Raw genomic sequence first — 23,911 nt, 5'->3', positions numbered from 1 at the left:
AATGTGCGGGTTAAACTCTAGTTTTTTTTAAAAAAACTACAATCTATGTTTCCAAACACACCAAATTTTTTTAATACTCTTATCTAAGTATCCAAACACACCGAAATTGTACTTCAGCTTTAATAAGATAGATGCTCACAAAAAAAAAAGGAAGAAAGGTCCGCGAAACTTGAAAATAAGTTAGATTTTTAAAAAGGTTTATTATCGTAATAAAGAAGAACGTCCCACCAAAGAAATCGTTCTTATATAAAGCCACCCACACCCCCTTAGCTTCACTCACCATCATCACATCTTCTCTCTCTCTTTAAACCAGCAATGGCTGTTTCTTCAAGTCCATGGGCTCTCATAGCTCTGTTTCTGATGGCCTCTTCTACTGTAATGGCAATTCCTCCACGGAAGGCCATTGATGTGCCATTCGGCCGAAACTACGTCCCAACTTGGGCTTTTGACCACCAGAAGCAACTCAATGGTGGTTCTGAACTCCAACTCATCCTCGACAAATACACTGGTAAGTTTACTACTGCAAGATTTTTGCAAACAGTAGGTTCGGTCTGAAGCATATGCAAATGAAGTTATTATAGCTTTGGGTTTCCGATTTTTAATATCAGTTTTTGAAACAATATTTTACATTAACTAAAAAACTATACAAAAGAGGTCTTCATTTAAACATTGCGTAAGATACCCGAAAACATTGGAACAGCCTGGAATGCTCATTTCGTTTCCTTTTTTATGGGTTTAATATTCACTGTGTTTCCTTATCTTGTGGGATGAATAAAAACAGGGACAGGGTTTCAATCCAAAGGGTCATATTTGTTCGGACATTTCAGTATGCACATAAAGCTGCCAGCTGGTGATACCGCTGGGGTCGTCACTGCATTTTATGTGAGTCTCACCACAAATCTCAAAAAATGTTACTAAAATAGAAATACCTATCCTATAGCAAACAAACAGACAAGATAAATACTAATCGATCAGATATACTGCTAACAAGTTTGTATAATTGCCGTCACTAATACAAATCTAACTAATAAATGAAAAATTTAATGTGTGAAGCTGTCGTCGACTAACAACGAGCATGACGAGATAGACTTCGAGTTTCTCGGGAACAGGACAGGCCAGCCAGCAATATTGCAGACTAATGTGTTCACAGGAGGAAAGGGAAACAGAGAGCAACGCATTTATCTCTGGTTCGACCCTTCAAAGGCTTATCATACTTACTCCATCCTCTGGAATCTCTACCAAATTGTGTATGCACTCTATCCTCATTACTTACATTACACTTTCGTGTATATTATATGTTAAAAGTTGTCAGGTATAACATGGTCCTACCACCACCATTATTATTTTTTTTTTCCTATCTTGTCGCAATTTTCAAATTATTACTACTGTTATAGTTTTCTTAATAGTATACAATTAACCTCGGGCGTGACCCAATCTTGATCTTGTAAAAAGTAGTGGGGTCTTGCAAGATTTTCCAGAGAGACAATTGAGTCAAAAGACAAAAAAGTTCAGCTTTTATTTTTTTTAATATTCAAATGAGCTATAGCATAGATGGATAGGCTAGTGACTCATCCAATCTGTCAATCATCTGCCTTAATATGGGGTTAAATTTTTTTAATTCTAGAATGTCATGAGTTCAAACTACCGTGGCCAACTAATAACGGTTAGTTTGAATTTTTTTCTTTATCAGATTCTTTGTTGACAACATACCAATCCGTGTGTTCAAGAACGCAAAGGATCTAGGAGTACGTTTCCCATTCAACCAACCGATGAAGCTATACTCGAGCCTTTGGAACGCTGACGATTGGGCCACCAGAGGAGGTCTAGAGAAAACCAATTGGGCTAATGCACCCTTCATAGCTTCCTACCGAGGATTCCACATCGACGGGTGCCAAGCTTCTGTGGAGGCCAAGTACTGTGCTACCCAAGGCCGCATGTGGTGGGACCAGAATGAGTTCCGTGACCTTGATGCCGAACAATATCGTCGTCTCAAATGGGTTCGCATGAAATGGACCATCTACAACTACTGTACCGACCGTACAAGGTTCCCAGTTATGCCAGCCGAATGTAAACGGGACAGAGACGTGTGAGTACTATTTAAGGTTTCAAAACTCTCAATGGACCGGATTATTATGAGTATTATGCATCTGTTCAAAAGATTGCTATGAAATATGTATGCCTGTTGTTACGTTATGTTGATGCTTTGTTTGGACCTATATTTATGTTATTATTCTATTGTTTAGCTATGTTTCTTATTAGTTCCAAAAAAGAGAGCTACGTTTCTTATCTGTCACGTGATTTATAAAACTTACAAGTCTTTTGTTGGCATCTACAATTTTTTTTGGCATCTACGAATCTTTTTAGTGGTAAAATATACATTTAGATATAACATTATCCTGATTAGGAGTATTATTAGTTCCTTTTTGACCGAACGTCTAAATTTCTATGAGCAAAACCTCGTCCCATTCCTCACTTGTGTATGTCTGGGATACTGTGTAGCAAATGAAATTTTTTTAAAAATCTTTTGGTCATCTGGAATATTTCATTGACCACCAAAGATACAATGAAGACTATAAAGCCGACGGATGAAGGTAAATACCCGGAGTCAAAACTGGAGAAAGACAAAGTTTTCTCCAGAAACTAGGGTTACAACCAAACTTAGAACCATAAGAGTTTTTAGTACCAAACAGAAATTGACAAGGGATCTTCAATTATAGTAAAGAATTTAGAGTAAATTTGTTCTAATAATATTATATTTTCCATTCTATAATAGAGTAAAAAATGAGTTTATTTTTTAAATATAATAAATTTATTACTTTGTTTTTTTCTAAAATATAGTATCATTGGAGAATAATTCAATTATATTATAGAATTTCTCAATTCTAAAAGAGAAAATAAAGTAAATCATTAGATATAGTCTTAGAGCATCTCCATCAATGATGCTCTATGAACCCCACTTTTTTTCATTATTTTAATATTTTTTTTTGACTTTTTTATTAACAAAAAATCGGACCAATCGTGGACCGCCACGTGTCGTGGAGCCCGCACTACAGTGACGATCCGGGTTCACTGCAGTGAACCTCCAAAACACAAGTTCAAATCTGTGTAATATTTTAATATTTTTTTTTTCGAAAATCTTATGAACCTCTCCACTAAACTTTCAATCTAGATGCTCTTAGAACCTGCAAACATAAACCTTTACACATAAAGACCAACAAGACAAAAGCAAGGTCTTGGAGAAGAAAAAGAGAGAGGGAAAAAGATTTGGAATAATAAAATGTGATTTTAATTCTTTATATCTATAAATTTGATTTGTGTGTGGTTGTGATAAAAACATTTTGAGTGCTATCTTAGGATAACTCCATATTTAAAATTTTAAATGTTCAAAACTAGATAAATATATACGATTAATAATTAAAAAATAATAATGTGAAAAATACGTCGAAAAATTGGACTATGAATTAAATACCCAAGCCTAATTACACATCACCTGGTGGTCCGGAAACAAAGCAACCCAATACAACAATGTAATTGAAACTGGATCGGGTTCAACGTTTGATCCAAAATCCTCTCTCTTTTCCGGCTTGATCCAATATCTTGGCTAAAAGAGGAAAGAAAAATTCCACTACTAACGGGTTCGTTCTGGATTCATCTAGAATATCTGAGAAACTGCTCTTCTCCTACATTTTCTCTTCTCTCCTGAACCTCTTAGAAACTCAACTACTTGCTCTCTGCTTAAAAAAAAAATTTAATAAGCTTCGCGAGCCACATCTTCCCACACTCTTCTTCATTCTTCTGATTTCGCTGGAAAGCTTTGTTCGACTCTTGTCAAACATGGCGGGATACGATTGTGTGCCGATGAGGATGAAGAGGAAGGAGATTGACCGAGTGAACGACGACTTCTCCGATTTCTCCCTCTCTTCTCCCGCCACTAAGATTCGCCGTCTCGTAATTTCTCCTTCTCTTCTGTTTTTTTTTTCGCTCTTTAAAACCCTAAGTTTTACATTTGATTGATTGGCGTTTTTGCGATTTGCATCATCAGGATTTGGATTTACCTCCGATTATGGAGGAAGAGGTGGTTATGGAGGATGATATCCAGTCTCCTCCTCAAAACGAAGAGAGAGCGATTGTGCTTTTCAAGCCTCCTCCTCCTCCTCCTCTACTTCACCAGCCTAACCTATTCGTTGATCGAAGCTTGATCTCAGGGTTGAGGAGTAAGCCTTCTTCTCTAAACTCCTTTTCTTTACCTTTACAAGTTTATGTGAAGAGGCTATTGCTTGTTAGGAGAGTTTGTTAGAGTCATAATCAGTCTTCAGGGAACTGTTAATAGTGTTTCCTTTGGTTTACTTCTTCTAATAGGTGACCTTCTTTTTATCTTATTTTGCAGATAGGTTTCTTCATGATGTAGCAGTAGCTGATGAAGATTACAAAGCCAACAAGCAACAAGCTGTTGTTCCCTGGAACCCATCCCAGTTTCAGTTTTTGGAATCCGCTGGAACCACCTTCCAGGAACCCCGGGAGCCAGAGATTGTTGAGCTAGATGGTGATGATACGATGATGGAAGAAGCAGACATGGATGTCGAAGATAAAGGAAGAGGAAGCAGCATCACTAATGCTAGTGTTTCTCTGCAACAGCCGCAGCAGCTTCTTCACTGTATGATGCCTCAGCAGCTTCCCCAAACAAACTCTACTCCCATCTCTTGGTTCCGATGAACTTGTATGTTTGGGTTACATAGAAGCAGTGTTTGTCATCAGTAGTTTTCTAGCTGTATATTTGGACTCTTTCGCTACGTGTTTAAATGTGATCTTCGCGGATTTAATGCAAGTTGATGAGTTTTTGGTAAGAGTAATGAATATGAAAGAGTAAGTTAGCCTTTTGTTTACCTTTTTGTGTGTGATTCAACTCTAAAGCTAGGTTTTGATTTGATTTATCCGTTTTTCATCAAAAAGAATTAGCTAAGGAAAAGAAACATATCACGCAACCAGTCATGTCATAAAGTCCTCGAAGTAAAACAATTGTCTTATGGTCCTACGTCTTACAATCCTGAACGCCTGTATTATACAGGCTGTATATTGGTTGCTGTGGTCTCTCTGGCATAAGAAGAGATGATCCCGTCCAGAACATTTTAGGAATTTCACCAAACTAGCTGGATTATTTATCTGCAAACAAGAAGGTTTCTCCAACACCTTAGATCACTTGTATAAACTGAACAATAGCATGACATGAAGTGTAATGATTACAATCTCATCATTAAAGCAAATGCAACACCCATCTAAAAGCGATCGAGAGAGAGGACTCTTAGAGTCTTACAACTACATTCAATCAATTTTTCATCGATCTTTAGTCACTCCTAATACTATCAAACTCTCCGGGAAAATAGACCTTGCTTTACTATTTTAAAACCAACTTATTCAACAGCTAGTGCTACTTCATCACTCTTGTATTTAAATTTCCCTAGCGCACTCTCTGCCGACATATAGTAAGCTTTTCAGTTTCTATCAATATCCCTCCAATTAGAAGATAAGCGCATATCAAAGCTGCATCAGTTGCAGGTTTTTCGAAGATCAGGATGCTATCGGACTCTAGTATCTTTGTGGCTGCCCTGCGTTTAGGGACGGTTTTGAATGAGATAGCGGGACTAATCCACGAGATCAGTCACCTCATTTCTCTCTTTTCAATCTTATCTTTTGTTGTAATTCCTAGATCAACAAACTTGATAGCTGATGGCTTGGCCAAGAATGTTCTTTCTATCTTATTGTCTCAAGACTCTGTTTGAACCGCTCAATTTAATCAAATGAAAAACCGTTGACAAAAAAAAAGATAAGCGCATATAGTGCATAGCTGCCAAATCATTTTTTTAATATTTTTTTTTAATATACACTACTTACTATATACCAAAAATTAAGATGTTATAACTAATCTTCATTCACAAAGCGCAACATTTTCATTGTGCTGCAAGACTAGTCTCATCCGTCATAACCGAGACGACTAACATGGCTCTGTTACCATCCCACCACCTCCGCAATAGGTTATTTCTCGGCCCATGGATCCTACCGCCGAGTCGATGGATGTGTTAAATTTTTTTGAGGTTTGAAACACTTATTTATTGACCATATGTAATTTTTTTTCCATGTTTAATCTTAATTGCACGATTTCGTGAATCATTTTCTAATATGTATCTTTCTACTACTCTAAGTACCGTAACTTTAGAATTCTGAATTTATGATCAAAAAGATAAGTGTGCACTCGTGAAATATACCAAAATCAATTCTTAAAAAAAAAAATTCAACACATTACCGTATACCAAAAATTGGAATGCTAAAATCTATGCAAAAGCATTCAAAACATTTCTAATTAGTAGCGCAAAGGAATTTACAGAGTTATGTAACCAAAAATTACATGTCTACATGAAATAACACTGTATTCTGATGATCGGACATCCATATGATCTTCTAGAATAAAGAGACCACCAAATTGAAAGCAGAAAATTTAAGTATACACGAAAGTTACATTCCTTTAAAATTTCTGTAAATTGCAAACCTAATTTCACTTCTCAAGATTACTCTTTTTTTTTGTTTACAAACGAAAATGAGCAAATTTCACCTGAAATTTGCTAAGAAAAACTCATAAAATGGTTAATTGCAAAAGTAAAATATATATTGACTAGGAGATCTTGCGCGAAGCCGATTTAAAAAAGTTCAAAAATAAAGTGAATAATTAATTATCTTGATTTAGTAAGAGTTTGTGTTTAGCTTCTTCAAACATTCATAATTTCTAACTTAAGTTAAATGAAAAATACAGTCTTTGATAACCAATAATCATCAAACTTGGGGAAAGTACAATGAAAATATGATTTTGAAAACAAAATTTTGAATTTTTAGGATGAAATAAAAGATAAAAATGAATTTTATATGAAAGAAATGATAGAGAAGATGTAAAGATCAAGTTAAAGGCCACATGAAACATAGAAATAAAGGTATCACTTCAAAAGTCTTACCTAGATAAGATATGTCTTATATGCCCATAGATATATGGTTTCAACTCATTAGATATACCCTCATTTAGAGCTTGCTTTTTGGTTGTTCACGATTGTAGTTGATATTGATGGCAATTGCATTTTTGTATTTAAGTGAAATGATAAAGTTGTTTGAGACATATTCATGTGATTCGAAGTAAAAACACAAATATAATGACATTTTCTGAATAATTGATATGTTGGGAGGGGGGAAAATCACATGTTAATATTCATTTTTATATATTACTTTTCATTTATTATTGTTTATTTTTAAAATAACAACATCGGGTGAGAGCTGGATGCTCCTAAGTCAAAAAAAAAATTAGAAGCAGTAATTGCTTCAGGCAACATAAGAAAAAAATTGGAAGATTCATTTACATTTTAGAAACAAATTAAATTTTCTAAGAGGCAAGGGTTCTTCACCAGTTAACAATAAAGCAAGCGGATGAGGTTTTTACTTACATTTCTGTGTTTCCTTCTTCCACTTCACATGGCCCTCTACTCCCTGTTTATTACCTCCTCGAGAGGATGTGCAGTAATTAAAACTTTCCTAAAACAGGTATTAAGGATGTACTGGTTTAGAAAATTAAAGACATGTTGCGTATAACAATCTGAAGAGAAAAGAGAGGCACACTTACGTGGATGCTACACTACCAGTATGGCTGTTATTCTGACCGCATGATAGACATGCTTTCTTCAGCTAAATCCATGAGCCTTTTAAGCTCAGGCAACACATCTTTTCCCAAGTTAGGCCTATCTTTCCGCCTTAACTCAGCGCAGCGTAAACCAATTTTGGCTAAAACTAAGGCCTCTTCAAGTGGCCAGTCAGGAACATCAGGATCCAATATCTCAGCAAACGTCCCTTGTTCAATCGATTTTTGGACCTTGTGAGTCAAGCTCATCGGTGGCTTCCCCGTAAGTATTTGCAAGAGCGTGATCCCGAATGAGTATATGTCTGATTTGGTTCCAAGCATACCCGTCTGCTGGTATTCAGGATCAATATAACACAAAGTTCCAGCAGCTGACGTCACTCTATACTGTGTTACGGTATCAGAGACCGAGGGAGGGACGAGCCTAGCGAGACCGACGTCAGCGACCTTGCTGACCATATGCTGGTCGAGTAATATGTTAGCCGGTTTAAGGTCACGGTGCACGACCGGCTCTGGTTTCATCTGGTGAAGGAAGTTGAGACTAGTGGCGATTTCGGATGCAATGCGGAACCTCAGCTGCCAAGAAAGCACCGGAGAGTTTCCTCGTTTGAGGAGACAGTCTTCTACGCTACCGTTTTCGAGGTATTCGTAGACTAAACACCCGTATTCTGAGCAGGCTCCTAGCAAGAGAACCAGGTTCGGATGTCTTATGGAGGTTAGGACTTCCACTTCTTGCTGGAACTGTGATCTTCCTTGTTTTGCGTCCGGTCTCAAGACTTTTATCGCCACTTTGGTGTAATCTAACGCACCCTTGTAAACAGGTCCGTAACCTCCTTCTCCAATCTTGTTTTTTATTGAGAAATTTTCCGTTGCTTCTTCGATCTCATCGATTGTGTATTCCCTATACCTTCTATCACTCTTGGCTAAAGAACACAACGACGCTCTGTTCTTGTCTTCTGGTTTCATCAGAGATGTCGTTTCGATTTGTTTTCTCTTCCGTGCTTCCATTTCTGTTATTCTATTAGCGGTGGCTATTGCTTCCATTGCTGCTCTGGTCTTTGCCTTCTCATTCTCTGCCATTTCCATTGCCGCTGCTTTGGCCTGTCTTGCTTCTTCCAGCTTATGTTCCTTCTCCACTTTCCATTTGTGTAACTCATTACGCTGAGAACACAAAAGATTCAAAGGAAAAAAAAAGAAAAAAAAAATTCAAATCACATTTTCTTAAAAGTTAAATGAAAATTTCAAGTAACATATATATATTTACCGTTTTCTTGGCTGTGATTGCTTCTTTACATGCAGTTCTATACATTTCCATTGTATACCTGAGCTCCATTTTCAATCTTCTCATCTCAGCTTCTACATCATCCTGTAAGGTTTATAGAGTCGTTAATGATTAAACTTGTGGGTATTAGTAAATTAATAATCATACTAATAATAACAATAATAATAATAATAATAATGATAATGATGATGATCAACAAAATACTATTCTTAACCTGGAGTGACAACGTGGAGAGTCTCCCACTTTCCTGAGAGGTCGGGGAGAATGCAGAATATGGAGAACCCAAGTCTACAGACTGCTTCTCTGATGAGCATGAGGATCTCGCAAAGCTGCATCGGTTGTCTTCGAACTCGGAGTAATTAGACAGACGTGTCGTTGGGAACATCAAATCAACGCTTGGCCTATCACTACTACTCACAAACGATATGTCCGAGTCTGTCACTGAGGCCTGGTCAAATCCTCTTTGAGACCTATCCAAAATTATTAATTACTCAGTTTTGTGCAACAGAATATGAATGTAATGACAAGCACGTTGTTGTTCACGGAACATACTTAAACTTGATATCGATCTCGTCCTGTTTTTCACGTTGGTCCATTTTGTTGCTTGGCCGAGCTGTTATTTGTGGACGTATTGCGCAAAGTGGAGGAGGTGAAGACGTGGCTGATCTAACCGACGATATTTTACTTCCAGAGATTGCATAAACCGTACAGAAATTAGCTGCCCCTTTCATCACCGTGCTGGTAACATCTGCCGCTTTGAACCGTCTATTGAAACACACAAATATTACAACACTCATAAGACATTATTTTTAGTGTTGATAAAGAAGAAATCTGCATACTTTAACAGAGTCATCTTGGATGCACCGAGTACTAGAATATCAATTGCATTCTCTTTGACGTAGTTTATGATTCCTTTAGCAGCATCGACATCCTCCAATACCGTATCTTCACATTTTATCTGTTAACAATTCTCCCAATCTTTAACATTCTGACTATATTACGTTATCTCTAAGCATACATTCATAATCATGAAAAGAATTAAATTACGTACTAACCTAGGTGATATTCATATTAAATGTTTTCTTGTGACGATAAATCAAAAACCAATGAAGAGAGGAAAAAAAAAACTCACGTCTTTTCTGGTGCAGAAGCAGCGGAACGGGAGAAACAATTCCTTGACGTCATCACTAGACTTATTGGGGTTGGCTACAGAATCAACACCACACAATGATATTTTTAATTTGTTTATTCAAGATAATTTGAATGAAGGGAAAATGAGTATTTGAAACGATACCATTTAAAGTTTGTTTGAGTTTGACATGAACAAGAGTAAGAGTCTCTCCCGAGGTTACAAGATTATCAACAGCCCATTTCAGTGCAGCCTGACTTCCTTTGCCTCGATCAATCGCAACCACAACCCTTTCGTCTCTTCTCTCGCTTCCTACCATCTTCACAATTTCCTTTTGCAACTAACAAGATGATAAAAAAAACTTGTTTATAAGTTAAAAACATTTTTGGTTTCAAAAGCCGTTGGAGTGTATACTAATATTAGCACAAAAAACCATATAAACAAGTATTTTCTGTTATTCTTCTGTTTCCTTTCCAGCCGTGGTTTAAAGTTTTATTTCGGTGATAAGAGTTATTTATCAATGTTCAAGAAATTAGTAGGCGGTATGTAATTATTGATTTATTTTTATATATTTTACATTTACATTACATATTTTAGTTTTTGGATTTAATTAAAATTTATTTTGATGAATTATAAAAATTACATACACAAAAATATAAACTAGACAAATTTGTTGATTTGCACTAATATCATTATTTAGTTAAACACATTCTAACCAATTTATATTTGATTTATACCATTTTATTTCCGTCAGGAAATCCGCTAGTATTTGAGATTTTTCAATTGGCTCTTGTATTCGATGATTTGGCCATCTTTTGTGATTGACTTGGACGATTGAATATTAGATGGACATCGAACTCGGGTTTTGGGATCTTACCTATGTTTTACCAACGCTGCTACTGATTCTTTAATGTTTTCATATACAAAACAATTATATCATGTGTCAGGTCGTTCGTAGCCAAGTGGCTACTGAGCTCTGCGGGCCCTGGCGTGAGGGGTTCAACTCCTCCTTACCTCAGTTTGAGGATTAAAGGTTTAAAATGACCAAAATTGACAAAAAAAAACAATTATATCATGTTTTTTTGTGGTGTTACACCACTACTCTTCAAGTAGGTCTGTCCTCGTGTAAATGGTATGATATTGGAAATATGATTTAAGCTTCTCAGCAGTGACTACAGCAACGAGGGCCAGTTTCTCAGAAGGAAAGAATTGTGTTTCGGCATCACAAAAGCCTAAGTGTATAAAATCAGGCGGTGCTCTCCACGATCTTCATGATGTAAAACGCTACTTACCATAGAGCATAAAGCATAAGTGCAATATTTACGGCTTCGCTAAGATCATGGACTGATAGATACTTCTTTAATTGTTTGAAGGCATCTTTGCATTTAGCATTTCATTCAACATATTTGTTGTTTCACCAAAGTTGCTAGAGTGGAAAGCACATGTCCTGCGATCTCAAAGTGAATATATTTTAGTGCAGCAATACAACTTTCAGTCAATGTACCTCTTTTGTGTTTTGTAGAGATGCATGATCAGCAGTAACGATGTTTTTTCGCGGGTTTACCTCGATTTCTTTATGCTGACAATATAACCCAATAATTCGCCGGAGGTGACAGTGAAAATACATTTGGTCGGGTTAAAGTTTATTATGTATTTGTTGAGGTTGTTGAATAAAGTCGTCAAATGTTTGATGTAGTTATCAACACAAAAGATTTTACGAGTATATCGTTTATGTATATACCTTCATTGACACTAGCTGTTTGAGAAACATGCAATAGAGCAAAGGCTACAAAATGGCAGTGTCATTTTTAGTGTAAGTAGCATCACCTTGTTTACCTTGTTTCGGCTATGTCTCAAGAGACATTTGTGTTGCCTTTCAGGTTTTACTAAGTGTATTTTATTCAGTTTTTACTTTTTAGTAATAGAACCTATCAAACTAAAGCTGAATTGTAAAACAACTCTCAATTTTATTTGTCGGCATGACAATTAGGTTTTGGGAGTAGGTTCTTCTGTTGAAGTCCGGCAACTGGGACCGCGGGTAAGTGGTTGCGCGTTGGGTGATGGATCTAATGGCTAGTTTGGCCACTAGGCCACCATGAAGTTGCTGATACATGATAATCTAGATATGCTTGTTTTTATTATTTGGTCTTTGTGGACACCATGTAACCTAGCATGCGCTGTTTCTCCAAGCTTATGTTAATGTTAATTTAAAAAAAAAAGCCAGGTGTCACAGGGCACAGAATAGGCTCCTCTTTTGTATCGAAACGAATTATTTAAATAAACAACATATGTACTATTTTAGCTAATATATGTGAAATGAATGTTTTGTCGAGCGAGCGACAGATAAGCAAACAAAAAATTAAATATTTTAGTTGAGCGAAGAAAGGTCCACAGAGGCTTCACTATCGGAACTGTGAATAGAGTATATCACATGATTCCCAAGAGCTAATTCAATTCACTAAACATCTCTCTATTATCTACATCTTGTTCAATCCATCCATCCTAGGTCTCATCTCCGCGAAAATGTGGAAACTGAAGATCGCGGAGGGAGGTAGTCCATGGCTCAGAACCACCAATAACCACGTCGGAAGGCAGTTCTGGGAGTTCGATCCGAACCTCGGGACTCCCGAAGAGCTCGCCGCCGTGGAGGAAGCGAGAAAGTCTTTCAGAGACAACCGATTCGCGAAGAAACACAGCTCTGATCTGCTCATGCGCCTCCAGGTCTCCTTCGTTGACTTTTCGCTCTCATCTTTCAGTGTTACTTAGGAATGTGAATCTCTTTCAGTGTTTGTAAGTCTCTAATCAGAGTATTGAATATTATTATCTCTCGCTCGCGCTCTGTGTGGTGTAGTTTTCAAGAGAAAACGTGAGCAGGCCAGCTTTACCACAAGTCAACATCAAAGATGGCGATGATGTTACGGAAGAGACGGTGGAAACCACTTTAAAGAGAGGTGTAGATTTCTATTCAACTATTCAGGCCAGTGACGGTCACTGGGCAGGAGATTATGGTGGTCCTATGTTTCTTCTACCTGGACTGGTTTGTTCTTTTTTTCTTTTTCTTTTTTTTTTTCTCTCAGAGATACACTTAACTCTGCTTACATTCTTCCAGATCATTACACTCTCCATAACTGGAGCTTTGAACACAGTATTGTCAGAACAGCATAAATCAGAAATGCGCCGTTATCTCCATAATCACCAGGCAAACACTCTCTCCTTCTTTGCATTGCCTTTCTATCTTTCCGTTTTTTTTCAAAAAAAAAAAATCAATTGGCGGATATATGGTTTCAGAATGAGGACGGAGGTTGGGGACTACATATTGAGGGGCCCAGCACCATGTTTGGGTCTGTCTTGAACTATGTTACTTTGAGGTTGCTTGGAGAAGGACCTAACGACGGAGATGGAGCTATGGAGAAAGGGCGTGACTGGATACTTAATCATGGTGGCGCTACCAATATCACTTCTTGGGGGAAAATGTGGCTATCTGTACTGACTTCTATTCTCTCCTTCTATGTTTTTTAAATCATATAATTGTATATTTCTGTTACTTGATTCGTCTTTTTTCGCTTCTTGGATATGTGATTAAAGGTACTTGGAGCTTTTGAATGGTCTGGAAATAACCCACTGCCTCCTGAGATATGGCTTCTTCCTTATTTTCTTCCAATCCATCCAGGTGCTCTATACTCTCGCATGTTGGATATTGTTTCTTTTTACCAGTTTACAAAATTAAGTGCCTCGCATTATCAGTTCTTTGTTCCATGGCTGTTTTTATAATATGGAGCACAGCAAAACCAAAATGCTCATATCTGTGTTTATCTCCTTTATGGTTCCTTAGGTTTCTGCTATGAACAATTGGACTTTGTATATAGTTATCTACCCTTATTGGAAATGTGCTCTAGTTAGCATTGGGACTTCATGTGATATGGAATACTATTAATCATGGACAATTCAAGTAAAGTAAATCTGGGAAGCATTTGTTCATCTGATCATAGATTGCAATCTATTCTGCTTTGCACGCTTGTTTAAAGCACACAGTTACAAAATGTTTAAACCGTGTGTGGATTTATAAAGATAAATATGTTTTTTTCTTTATACAGCTTGTTTTGTTAGTTCTTATTTAGATATAGGGCACAGTGGAGAAAAAGCATAATAATCATAATTTTCGTGCTCCAGGAAGGATGTGGTGTCATTGTCGGATGGTCTACTTGCCAATGTCGTATTTGTACGGAAAACGATTTGTGGGTCCCATAACGTCCACTGTTTTATCACTGAGAAAAGAGCTTTTCACTGTACCATATAATGAAGTCGACTGGAATGAAGCACGCAACCTTTGTGCAAAGGTTAGTCGAATTGATGGTGAATTGTGTAACTTATCCTTTCACTGAAGTTACTTGCTTTCTGTAACGATCTGAGGCTCTTTATTTTATAATGATATCCTCGGCTGGCTGGATAACACCACTTAATGATTCTTGATAGAATACAGAATATGCAGTACAGTACTCATAGTTGCGTTTATATTGAAGGAGGATTTATACTACCCACACCCACTTGTGCAAGATATTCTTTGGGCATCCCTTCACAAGATTGTTGAGCCTGTTTTAACGCGATGGCCTGGTGCAAATTTGAGAGAAAAGGCTCTCAGAACCACTTTAGAACATATTCATTACGAAGATGAGAACACAAGGTACATCTGCATAGGACCCGTGAATAAGGTATGCAAATCCAAATTTCACAACATCTTCGGTACCATTTTTTTCATTACCCATTGTTATTATTTTCATCTAAAGCTCTGTTTGGGGATATTTCAAACCTCGTGCTCTATCCTGTTTTTAAATCCTCTACTGCCATTCTCTTATAATATCATTCTCTTATAATAGGTATTAAATATGCTTTGTTGTTGGGTAGAGGACCCAAACTCAGAGGCTTTTAAGTTGCACCTACCAAGAATCCATGACTATCTTTGGTTAGCTGAAGATGGAATGAAGATGCAGGTACTGAATATTTGTATACATGATTATGATAGGTTTGTCACATGGACAAAGGTTGACTGACTGACTGCCGAATCAGTATCAATTTCACGCCGCTTGAATCATTAACGCAACAGTATACAAATATAATCTTTAAATCTAACAGTAATCAGAAATCATATTGCTATACTAATTTATGTGAAGTTAGGAATTTTACTATAGTATGTGGTTAATATAATTATTCTGGAATCTTAAGAAAGAAATAAACACTCTTGCGAGCATCTACATCTCAATTTTTCTTTCTTTCCTGTCAACGAAAACCCATCTTCCTGTTTTTTATCCATACTCTAATGCAGCCGCTATTGACAGGGTTATAACGGAAGCCAGCTATGGGATACGAGTTTTGCTGTTCAAGCTGTTCTGGCAACTAACTTTGTCGAAGAATATGGGCCCGTTTTGAAAAAAGCACATTCATATGTCAAGAATTCTCAGGTTCGCAATAGGCATCTAAGAAGATCTGCTATGTGAAGTTATTGTTCCGTCTCATGCTTGTTTCTTCTCATGGGATAGGTGACGGAGGACTGCCCTGGAGATCTGAGTTACTGGTATCGACACATTTCTAAAGGGGCTTGGCCTTTCTCAACTGCAGATCATGGTTGGCCAATCTCCGATTGCACTGCAGAGGGACTTAAAGTAATAAAAAATTGTGAAAGATTTAGTTACCTTTCAAGATTTCTTTTCTGGTGGTAATCAGTTTTTTTTTTCTCTCTTCAGGCTGCTCTTTTACTATCCAAAGTTCCTAAGGAGATTGTTGGTGAACCAGTAGATACAAAACGGTTATATGATGCTGTTAATGTTATCATTTCGTTACAGGTTAAATTTTGTATACAATCCTTGTATCAATACGTATTGATAACTCAACATGTTTTCTTTCCGCAAAGTAAAAACAATTTCCTTGTCTGATTAGCAACTAATTTATAATTTTAGAATGCAGATGGAGGTTTGGCAACGTATGAGCTCACAAGGTCATACCCTTGGTTGGAGGTAATCTCTCAAGCTTGATAACATATACTTTTTGTATCTACATATGTGGCCAAGCTCTCACAAACACATATGTACCTGATACCCCTTTGCTTGAGAGTTTTTAAAGTGGAATTTTTTTTACTTATATCTGTTGGCAGCTAATCAATCCAGCAGAAACCTTTGGCGATATTGTTATTGACTACCCGTAAGGCGCTAGAATCTTGCCATTTTAATTGATACTTTATGCGTTGTGAATTTTGCTTGATTCGCTAGAATGGTCCTGTAGTTACGTGGAGTGTACGTCAGCTGCTATCCAAGCGTTGGTAGCATTCCGAAAGCTTTATCCTGGTCATCGGAAGAAGGATGTAGATGAGTGCATCGAGAAGGCGGTTAAGTTCATTGAATCTATTCAAGCATCGGATGGCTCATGGTTTGTCTCTACTAGTCATGCATGATAAAAACTATTCCTTCTTTGTTATTATATTATTAGTGTGAATTGTAACCTGTGTTATATATATCTCTAAGGTATGGATCATGGGCTGTTTGCTTCACTTATGGTACATGGTTTGGAGTGAAAGGGCTTGAAGCTGCTGGAAAGACATTGAAAAACTCTCCAACTGTTGCGAAAGCTTGTGAATTTCTCTTGTCGAAACAACTTCCTTCGGGCGGATGGGGAGAAAGCTATCTTTCATGTCAAGACAAAGTTAGTAAATCACTTTTGTTACGTTCATTAGACTTTTTACTTACTGCTACTACTTGATTAATCGTTTCCCTTGTTACGAATATAGGTATATTCAAACCTTGAAGGCAACCGGTCTCATGTCGTGAATACAGCATGGGCTTTGCTATCACTCATTGGTGCTGGGCAAGTGAGTTAATTTCTTAGCAAACTTTAAACTTGAGTCCTATCCATTAATGCTCATTCTTTTTAAATCCCTTTCCATTAGCACCTGTAAATTTTTTCTTTTGTGTGTGTGCGCGCTTAGGCGGAGGTAGATCAGAAACCCCTACATCGGGCTGCTAGATACTTGATTAATGCTCAAATGGAGAGTGGTGATTTCCCACAACAGGTAAAGAACACATTGGTTTTAACGAGTTTATGTTTTGTTAACTTGATAATTAATCTCTTGGCTCTCTCTCAGGAAATAATGGGAGTCTTCAACAGGAACTGCATGATAACTTACGCTGCTTACCGGAACATTTTCCCAATATGGGCATTGGGAGAGTACCGTAGTAAGGTATTATTGCAACAAGGAGAATGAGTAGTAGTAGTTCATGTTCTCTTGGGGGAGGAACTGTGTTAGCTTCAATGCTTACTTTTTTCCAAAGTTGTGTGTTTCCGTATCTCTTATGGTTTTGCTGTCCAATCTTTTGTTTACTTTACTCAAATCTTGGTTCCAGTTTTTTTGTGGGTTCTCTGAAATTCTGGTTTTAAGAATAATATCTTTTGATGAACATACCCTGCAGCCCAGCTTTTTCAACACGGAGAGTATTTGACGAGCTCAATTCATGTTTACTGAAATAAGATTGCAGGACCAGAAAATGCAGATGCAGATAATGAATCAAAAACTAATTGAAATCTTCATTATAGAACAATATAATATATAAGAATGAAATAGATGAATCAAATTCCCAATTGGTACAATGCTATCACAAAAAGGTGGTTTCAGCTAGATGTGCAATAAAATTCGACATATTGAAGATGTTCCACTCAGTACAGTGGCCATTTCTCTTGAACACACTCATTTCACTCAGTGGGTTTGTTTATGTATAAACACATCCTCCTTTTTGCTTCAATTCAATGAGGATTGTGATTTATTATTTTTTGAAGTGAAAGAGGCTTCAGACAAGGTTGTACTTTATCTCCATCTTTTTGTGATAAGTATGGATGTTTTATCGAATTTTTTTGGATGGAGATGCAAGTTCAAGGCAATTTGGCAAGAACATGGAGCTTACCCATTTAAGCATTGAAGATGATATATAATGGTAATTCCCCATAGAAATGTCAGATCAATGGAAGGGATTTTTCTTGTCATCGATGAATTTTTAAGACTCTCGGGATTGCAAATAGGAATGTAGAAAACTACAATGTATGGAGTAACTGAAAGTGCAGAACAAGAAATGATTAGAAGGAGGTAAAATAAGGTGTGCGGCCTTAAACTGATTTGGAAAGTAGTCTAAAATCAACATCGTTCTGGCTCAAATGGATAACAGTTAAAACATTGGTCTATAAAAGAAAGTAAAAGGCTCTTGGATGTGATAAATGTCCTTAAACTGAAAGTATTGGCTAATTATTTCTGTAAAACAGAGTTGAAGAAAGGAAACTTTGTCTTCTCATTTTGATAAATGATCGAAAATAGGATGTCAATTTGATATTACAAGCCCATGCACATTAGTAATCGAGATGGAAATTCCTTGATAGGCGATTGTTACCTCAGCTTGTGAGATATGGACTACAAAATATAAGTTGAACATATAACTAAAAAACAATTAAGTAATTTAATGTAGTGTATAATTAAATAATATCAATTAATTAATTTAAATTAAAAAGGTATTAATATATTATTTTAACATATAATTAAAAACATGTACATAAAATTGAATTATAAAATGTATGTTTTTCTATTCCAAGTGAATTAAGCTCAGTTTTTTTTTCATTTGCTACTTGTGTTATATATAGTAATATTTATAGTAATATTTGAAAATGTAATTATTTGAAACTTATATATAGTAATATTTACAGTAATATTTGAAAGTGTGATTAGTTGAAACAGTTTTGAGAAAGTAAATGTTTTTAGTTTGTTACCATCAAGGAGTACTGTTAGATTACTATTTATGGAGAGGCAACTGAATCCAAAAAAAAAACAAAGAACAAAACAAAGGAATGCATAAGAAAAGGCATGAAAACAGTTCAAAATTGGACACATACACTGTCAAAAGACCTGAAAATAAGGTCTGCCACAAACCATTAAACCACACAAAGCCACCTGTGTAAGTGTGTGTATATAAACACCACTTCTCTGCCTCCACAGAACATCACAAACTTAAAGAAAACCTCTCTTTTCTAGCTTCAAAACAAGCTTGGAAGGGAAGAAGTTACATTTTCACTTTTGTTTTTTTGGTTACCTCGGGTTGATTCATCATGGCTGCTGATATCTCATGGGAAGAAATAAAAAACGAGAACGTTGATCTTGTTAGTATTTACTTTTATTTTCTTACCTTTTTCATCCAAATATCATATATTAAAACTTAAACATGGGTTTTATTTATCTTATTACAGGAGAAGATTCCGGTGGACGAAGTGTTCCAACAGCTAAAATGCTCAAGGGAAGGTCTGTCATCAGAGGAAGGAAGAAACAGGCTGCAGATCTTTGGGGCCAACAAACTGGAAGAGAAAGTAGAAAACAAGTTCCTAAAGTTCCTAGGGTTTATGTGGAACCCACTCTCGTGGGTGATGGAAGCAGCAGCAATCATGGCGATCGTGTTGGCAAACGGTGACGGAAGACCACCGGATTGGCAAGACTTTGTTGGGATCATGTGTCTGCTCATTATAAACTCCACAATCAGTTTCATCGAAGAGAACAATGCAGGTAACGCAGCAGCTGCTCTCATGGCCAACCTTGCACCTAAAGCAAAGGTATTGAGAGATGGCAAATGGGGGGAGCAAGAAGCTGCGATGCTGGTGCCTGGTGACTTGATCAGCATTAAGTTGGGTGACATTGTTCCTGCGGATTCTCGTCTCCTCGAAGGTGATCCTTTAAAAATCGACCAGTCTGCACTCACCGGTGAATCTCTCCCAGCCACTAAGTATCCGGGAGACGAGGTCTTCTCCGGTTCAACCTGTAAACAGGGTGAGATCGAGGCTGTTGTCATCGCCACCGGTGTGCATACCTTCTTTGGCAAGGCAGCTCACCTCGTTGACAGTACTAACAACGTTGGCCACTTCCAAACGGTACAGTAATGTTTTATATAGTCTCTTATTATATAGTCTTTAATATTTTTTTTTCTAACAAACATATTAAACTGATTTTATGAATATTTTCAGGTCCTAACCGCGATTGGTAATTTCTGTATCTGCTCAATCGCGATAGGAATGTTGATTGAGATAATAGTAATGTATCCAATCCAGCATAGGAAGTACAGAGATGGAATCGACAATCTTCTTGTCCTTCTCATTGGAGGTATCCCAATTGCTATGCCAACCGTGTTGTCTGTCACAATGGCTATTGGATCTCATAGGTTGTCTCAGCAAGGCGCCATCACAAAAAGAATGACCGCCATTGAGGAAATGGCTGGCATGGACGTTCTCTGCAGCGACAAAACCGGCACCCTCACTCTCAACAAACTAACCGTTGACAAGAACTTGATTGAGGTTATTTCATTTAATAATAATAATAATAATAATCTCATCACATTAATTGATCATATGTGTATTATTTAAATTATTTTTTTTTTTTTAAATCTTGTAGGTATTCTGTAAAAACGCGGACAAAGATACAGTGATACTACTCTCAGCAAGAGCTTCAAGAGTGGAGAATCAAGACGCTATCGATGCATGCATCGTGAACATGCTGGGCGATCCAAAAGAGGCGAGAGCCGGAATAACCGAAGTGCATTTCTTGCCATTCAACCCCGTCGAGAAACGTACCGCGATCACGTACATTGACGGCAGTGGAGACTGGCACAGATGCAGCAAAGGTGCTCCCGAACAGATTATCTCTCTCTGTGAACTCAAAGGAGAGGCTCTGAAACGAGCGCACGACATCATCGACAAGTTTGCCGAGCGTGGACTTCGTTCTCTCGGTGTCGGACGCCAGACGGTCCCTGAAAAGGACAAAGAAAGCCCCGGGACTCCTTGGGAGTTCGTTGGTCTTCTCCCGCTCTTTGACCCTCCGAGGCACGACAGTGCGGAGACCATCAGACGTGCGCTTGATCTTGGTGTGAACGTTAAGATGATCACGGGAGACCAGTTGGCGATTGGTAAAGAAACTGGTCGTAGGCTTGGGATGGGAACTAACATGTATCCTTCCTCTTCTTTGCTCGAAAACAAAGATGATGCTACCGGTGGAGTTCCCGTGGATGAGCTCATTGAGAAGGCTGATGGATTTGCTGGAGTCTTTCCTGGTAAACTAATTAACCTTTCTTTATCTGACCAATCAGATAATTCCAAAATTACTTTTTTTTTTTGTAACACTACTTTTATTATTATTTTATCTTTTTTTATTTGTATTATTAGAGCACAAGTACGAGATTGTAAGAAGACTCCAAGAAAAGAAGCATATAGTTGGAATGACCGGGGACGGTGTGAACGACGCACCAGCACTGAAAAAAGCAGACATCGGTATAGCGGTGGATGACGCAACTGATGCGGCGAGAAGCGCTTCGGATATAGTCTTGACCGAGCCTGGTCTCAGTGTGATCATCAGTGCGGTGCTCACCAGCCGAGCTATCTTCCAGCGGATGAAGAACTACACGATCTATGCGGTTTCCATCACCATTCGTATCGTCCTAGGCTTCATGCTTGTGGCTCTCATTTGGGAGTTTGACTTTTCTCCCTTCATGGTTCTCATTATTGCCATCCTTAACGACGGGACCATCATGACCATTTCAAAAGACAGAGTCAAGCCTTCTCCGATTCCTGATTCGTGGAAGCTTAAAGAGATCTTTGCTACTGGTGTTGTTCTTGGAACATACATGGCTCTCATTACCGTCCTGTTCTTCTGGCTTGCTCATGACACTGACTTCTTCCCGGTAATTATAATTCAATTAAATTCATGTCTTAAAATAGCAAAAAGACACCATTCTTATTAATTGTTTTGGGTGAATGTAGGAGAAATTTGGAGTGAGATCACTAAAAGGCCAACCAGAGGAGTTAATAGCAGTTTTGTATTTGCAAGTCAGTATAATTAGTCAAGCACTAATCTTTGTGACACGATCAAGGAGCTGGTCCTTTGTGGAACGACCTGGATTCCTTCTTCTTATTGCATTCCTTATTGCTCAACTGGTATGTGATTTGGTTCCATATACAGTACATACAGATTAATTATGGTTATATAAATTAATTACTCTTCTAATTTTATCTCTTTTCTTTTACAAACAGGCTGCAACCTTAATAGCTGCTTACGCACATTGGGAATTTGCGAGAATTAAAGGGTGCGGATGGGGATGGTGTGGAGTCATCTGGATTTACAGTATCATCACATACATTCCTCTTGACGTCCTCAAGTTCATCACCCGCTACATCCTCACTGGCAAAGCTTGGAATAACATGATCGAGAATAGGGTAATATGATGTTATGAGCAGTTTTAGTCTTGATTTTTTGAACTACATAATATGCTCACATTCTTTGCCCTTTTTGTATCAAAGACTGCATTCACAACCAAGAAAGACTATGGAAGGGGAGAAAGAGAGGCCCAATGGGCTCTAGCTCAACGTACACTCCATGGACTTAAACCCCCGGAGTCAATGTTTGAAGACAAGGCAACCTTCACCGAGCTTTCTGAGATCGCTGAACAGGCTAAAAAGCGTGCTGAAGTCGCAAGGTAAGTTGAGTTCACTCCAAAGATTCATCACTAGAGTACATTTTTTCAACAAGATTGTTGAGTTCTGCTGTGTTGTGGTGCATGCAGGCTAAGAGAAGTGCACACTCTCAAAGGCCACGTGGAGTCTGTCGTAAAGCTTAAGGGCCTTGACATTGATAATCTCAACCAGCACTACACCGTCTAAGCCAAACTACAATGATATTTTAAGCACAGACGTATGACGATGATTTGATCAATAAAGTTAGAGAAAATGGCTTTATAAAGATTAAAGATAAAGAAGGAGGTTCCGATTTGGAATATTCTTCGGTTTTGATTTCATTTCTCTTGGTTAAGAAATGATATCAATAGTGAAATTCTTCTTAGCTTAAGGATAAAAAAAAGAAGCTGATGACAGGATGGACGAGTGAGAGAATAAAGAAACGAGACGCATTGAGAGTTATATAATAAATTATTATTCTATTCTTTTTTTTCTACTTCTTGTTTTTTTTGTTATGCATTTGTTCTGTTCTTTTTTTATAATAATATGAGGTTGATGGTGCTAGAAAATATAATCTTTTTTCAACAGCAATGAAAACCCACAGAGTATGTTTACAGCATGAATACATAATGTTTAAAAGACCATCCAAATCTTAAAGATAAAAAGAGACATATACAAAAGTTTTCAGAAAAATAAACTTCCAGAAATCAGAAATGGAGAATTATGTAATAAATCATGATTATATTATTTTTTCTCTTTTTTTTGTTATGCTTTTGTAATATCTTTTTTTAATAATAAGAAACTGAGGTTGATGGTGATATAAAATAGGATCCTTGTTCAACAGCATTGAAAATCACAGAGTACTGTATGTTTAAAATTTTGAATATATACAATGTCTAAAAAAACATCCAAATCTTATAGATGCAGATATGATTTCATAAAGATAAACTTCCAGAAAATCAGAAGTTAATTTTAACTATTTGTCATGGCACTCAGAGTCATCCATCATATTTAGTCATTTAGACTAATCATCAGTGATAGTCAGCTTGGAAATTGAGAATAATGTTTAGATAAATGCATCATACAATAATCTTAATAAATATATAGAACAACTAAATACAATTGTAGCATTTTGTAGTAAAGTTTATCCCCAAAGACAAGAACATAAGCTTTGGTGTAATGCAATTTCCATATCCAACAAAAAGAAGATAAATCATAAAAAGGAGCATCATCTATCACAGAATCAGAAACCATAACTGTTACAAAAATTTCAACAGAAGATCTTGTATAACACAACGAATGTCAATAGCCTTTCAACATGTTAAGC

General features: G+C 37.1%; 5 protein-coding genes across 5 annotated transcripts; 4 read left to right on the top strand and 1 right to left on the bottom strand.

Annotated features, from left to right (window-relative positions):
- Positions 1-275: 275 nt before the first annotated feature.
- On the top strand, positions 276-2,328 carry LOC108836711 (xyloglucan endotransglucosylase/hydrolase). The gene is made up of 4 exons (XM_018609829.2): positions 276-508; positions 782-882; positions 1,054-1,247; positions 1,691-2,328. Exons 1-4 carry the CDS (start codon positions 316-318, stop codon positions 2,088-2,090), a joined length of 888 nt encoding a protein of 295 aa, XP_018465331.1. The 5' UTR covers positions 276-315; the 3' UTR covers positions 2,091-2,328.
- Positions 2,329-3,658: 1,330 nt separating this feature from the next.
- LOC108859380 (uncharacterized) lies at positions 3,659-4,875 on the top strand. Its single transcript, XM_018633277.2, has 3 exons — positions 3,659-3,948; positions 4,043-4,214; positions 4,388-4,875. The coding sequence occupies exons 1-3, from the start codon at positions 3,835-3,837 to the stop codon at positions 4,711-4,713; spliced, it is 612 nt and encodes a 203-aa protein (XP_018488779.2). The 5' UTR covers positions 3,659-3,834; the 3' UTR covers positions 4,714-4,875.
- A 2,774-nt stretch (positions 4,876-7,649) lies between these two features.
- LOC108858765 (U-box domain-containing protein 35) lies at positions 7,650-10,490 on the bottom strand. Its single transcript, XM_018632637.2, has 7 exons — positions 10,243-10,490; positions 10,081-10,154; positions 9,788-9,906; positions 9,507-9,713; positions 9,163-9,418; positions 8,931-9,032; positions 7,650-8,827 (listed from the first exon to the last, which is right to left on the bottom strand). Exons 1-7 carry the CDS (start codon positions 10,394-10,396, stop codon positions 7,682-7,684), a joined length of 2,058 nt encoding a protein of 685 aa, XP_018488139.2. The 5' UTR covers positions 10,397-10,490; the 3' UTR covers positions 7,650-7,681.
- Positions 10,491-12,420: 1,930 nt separating this feature from the next.
- LOC108863261 (cycloartenol synthase) lies at positions 12,421-17,521 on the top strand. The gene is made up of 18 exons (XM_018637634.2): positions 12,421-12,798; positions 12,929-13,114; positions 13,187-13,276; positions 13,366-13,560; positions 13,663-13,747; positions 14,248-14,414; positions 14,598-14,786; positions 14,952-15,065; positions 15,411-15,533; positions 15,612-15,734; positions 15,816-15,914; positions 16,029-16,085; positions 16,223-16,269; positions 16,351-16,494; positions 16,590-16,767; positions 16,853-16,933; positions 17,051-17,134; positions 17,207-17,521. The coding sequence occupies exons 1-18, from the start codon at positions 12,601-12,603 to the stop codon at positions 17,324-17,326; spliced, it is 2,280 nt and encodes a 759-aa protein (XP_018493136.1). The 5' UTR covers positions 12,421-12,600; the 3' UTR covers positions 17,327-17,521.
- A 1,598-nt stretch (positions 17,522-19,119) lies between these two features.
- On the top strand, positions 19,120-23,148 carry LOC108860382 (ATPase 6, plasma membrane-type). Its single transcript, XM_018634270.2, has 9 exons — positions 19,120-19,257; positions 19,345-20,016; positions 20,110-20,436; positions 20,534-21,188; positions 21,301-21,815; positions 21,895-22,068; positions 22,165-22,347; positions 22,432-22,607; positions 22,695-23,148. The coding sequence occupies exons 1-9, from the start codon at positions 19,207-19,209 to the stop codon at positions 22,789-22,791; spliced, it is 2,850 nt and encodes a 949-aa protein (XP_018489772.1). The 5' UTR covers positions 19,120-19,206; the 3' UTR covers positions 22,792-23,148.
- The last annotated feature ends 763 nt before the right edge of the window (positions 23,149-23,911 follow it).

Source organism: Raphanus sativus, chromosome 5, assembly GCF_000801105.2.
Source record: "Raphanus sativus cultivar WK10039 chromosome 5, ASM80110v3, whole genome shotgun sequence".
Classification (NCBI taxonomy): domain Eukaryota; kingdom Viridiplantae; phylum Streptophyta; class Magnoliopsida; order Brassicales; family Brassicaceae; genus Raphanus; species Raphanus sativus.
The sequence above is the reverse complement of the archived record's forward strand: the minus strand, read 5'-3'. Positions and strand labels throughout refer to the sequence as shown.

Coding starts and splice junctions, on each gene's coding strand:
- LOC108858765 (XM_018632637.2), bottom strand. CDS start 10,396: ATGGTAGGAAGCGAGAGAAGAGACGAAAGGGTTGTGGTTGCGATTGAT. Junction 9,907..10,080: donor GCTTCTGCACCAGAAAAGAC/GTGAGTTTTTTT, acceptor AATTGTTAACAG/ATAAAATGTGAAGATACGGT. Junction 8,828..8,930: donor CAATCACAGCCAAGAAAACG/GTAAATATATAT, acceptor TTGTGTTCTCAG/CGTAATGAGTTACACAAATG.
- LOC108860382 (XM_018634270.2), top strand. CDS start 19,207: ATGGCTGCTGATATCTCATGGGAAGAAATAAAAAACGAGAACGTTGAT. Junction 21,189..21,300: donor ATTTGCTGGAGTCTTTCCTG/GTAAACTAATTA, acceptor TTGTATTATTAG/AGCACAAGTACGAGATTGTA. Junction 21,816..21,894: donor ATGACACTGACTTCTTCCCG/GTAATTATAATT, acceptor GGGTGAATGTAG/GAGAAATTTGGAGTGAGATC.
- LOC108859380 (XM_018633277.2), top strand. CDS start 3,835: ATGGCGGGATACGATTGTGTGCCGATGAGGATGAAGAGGAAGGAGATT. Junction 3,949..4,042: donor CCACTAAGATTCGCCGTCTC/GTAATTTCTCCT, acceptor TTGCATCATCAG/GATTTGGATTTACCTCCGAT. Junction 4,215..4,387: donor CTTGATCTCAGGGTTGAGGA/GTAAGCCTTCTT, acceptor CTTATTTTGCAG/ATAGGTTTCTTCATGATGTA.
- LOC108836711 (XM_018609829.2), top strand. CDS start 316: ATGGCTGTTTCTTCAAGTCCATGGGCTCTCATAGCTCTGTTTCTGATG. Junction 509..781: donor CATCCTCGACAAATACACTG/GTAAGTTTACTA, acceptor GAATAAAAACAG/GGACAGGGTTTCAATCCAAA. Junction 883..1,053: donor GGGTCGTCACTGCATTTTAT/GTGAGTCTCACC, acceptor TAATGTGTGAAG/CTGTCGTCGACTAACAACGA.
- LOC108863261 (XM_018637634.2), top strand. CDS start 12,601: ATGTGGAAACTGAAGATCGCGGAGGGAGGTAGTCCATGGCTCAGAACC. Junction 14,415..14,597: donor CACGCAACCTTTGTGCAAAG/GTTAGTCGAATT, acceptor TTTATATTGAAG/GAGGATTTATACTACCCACA. Junction 15,066..15,410: donor AAGATGGAATGAAGATGCAG/GTACTGAATATT, acceptor CGCTATTGACAG/GGTTATAACGGAAGCCAGCT.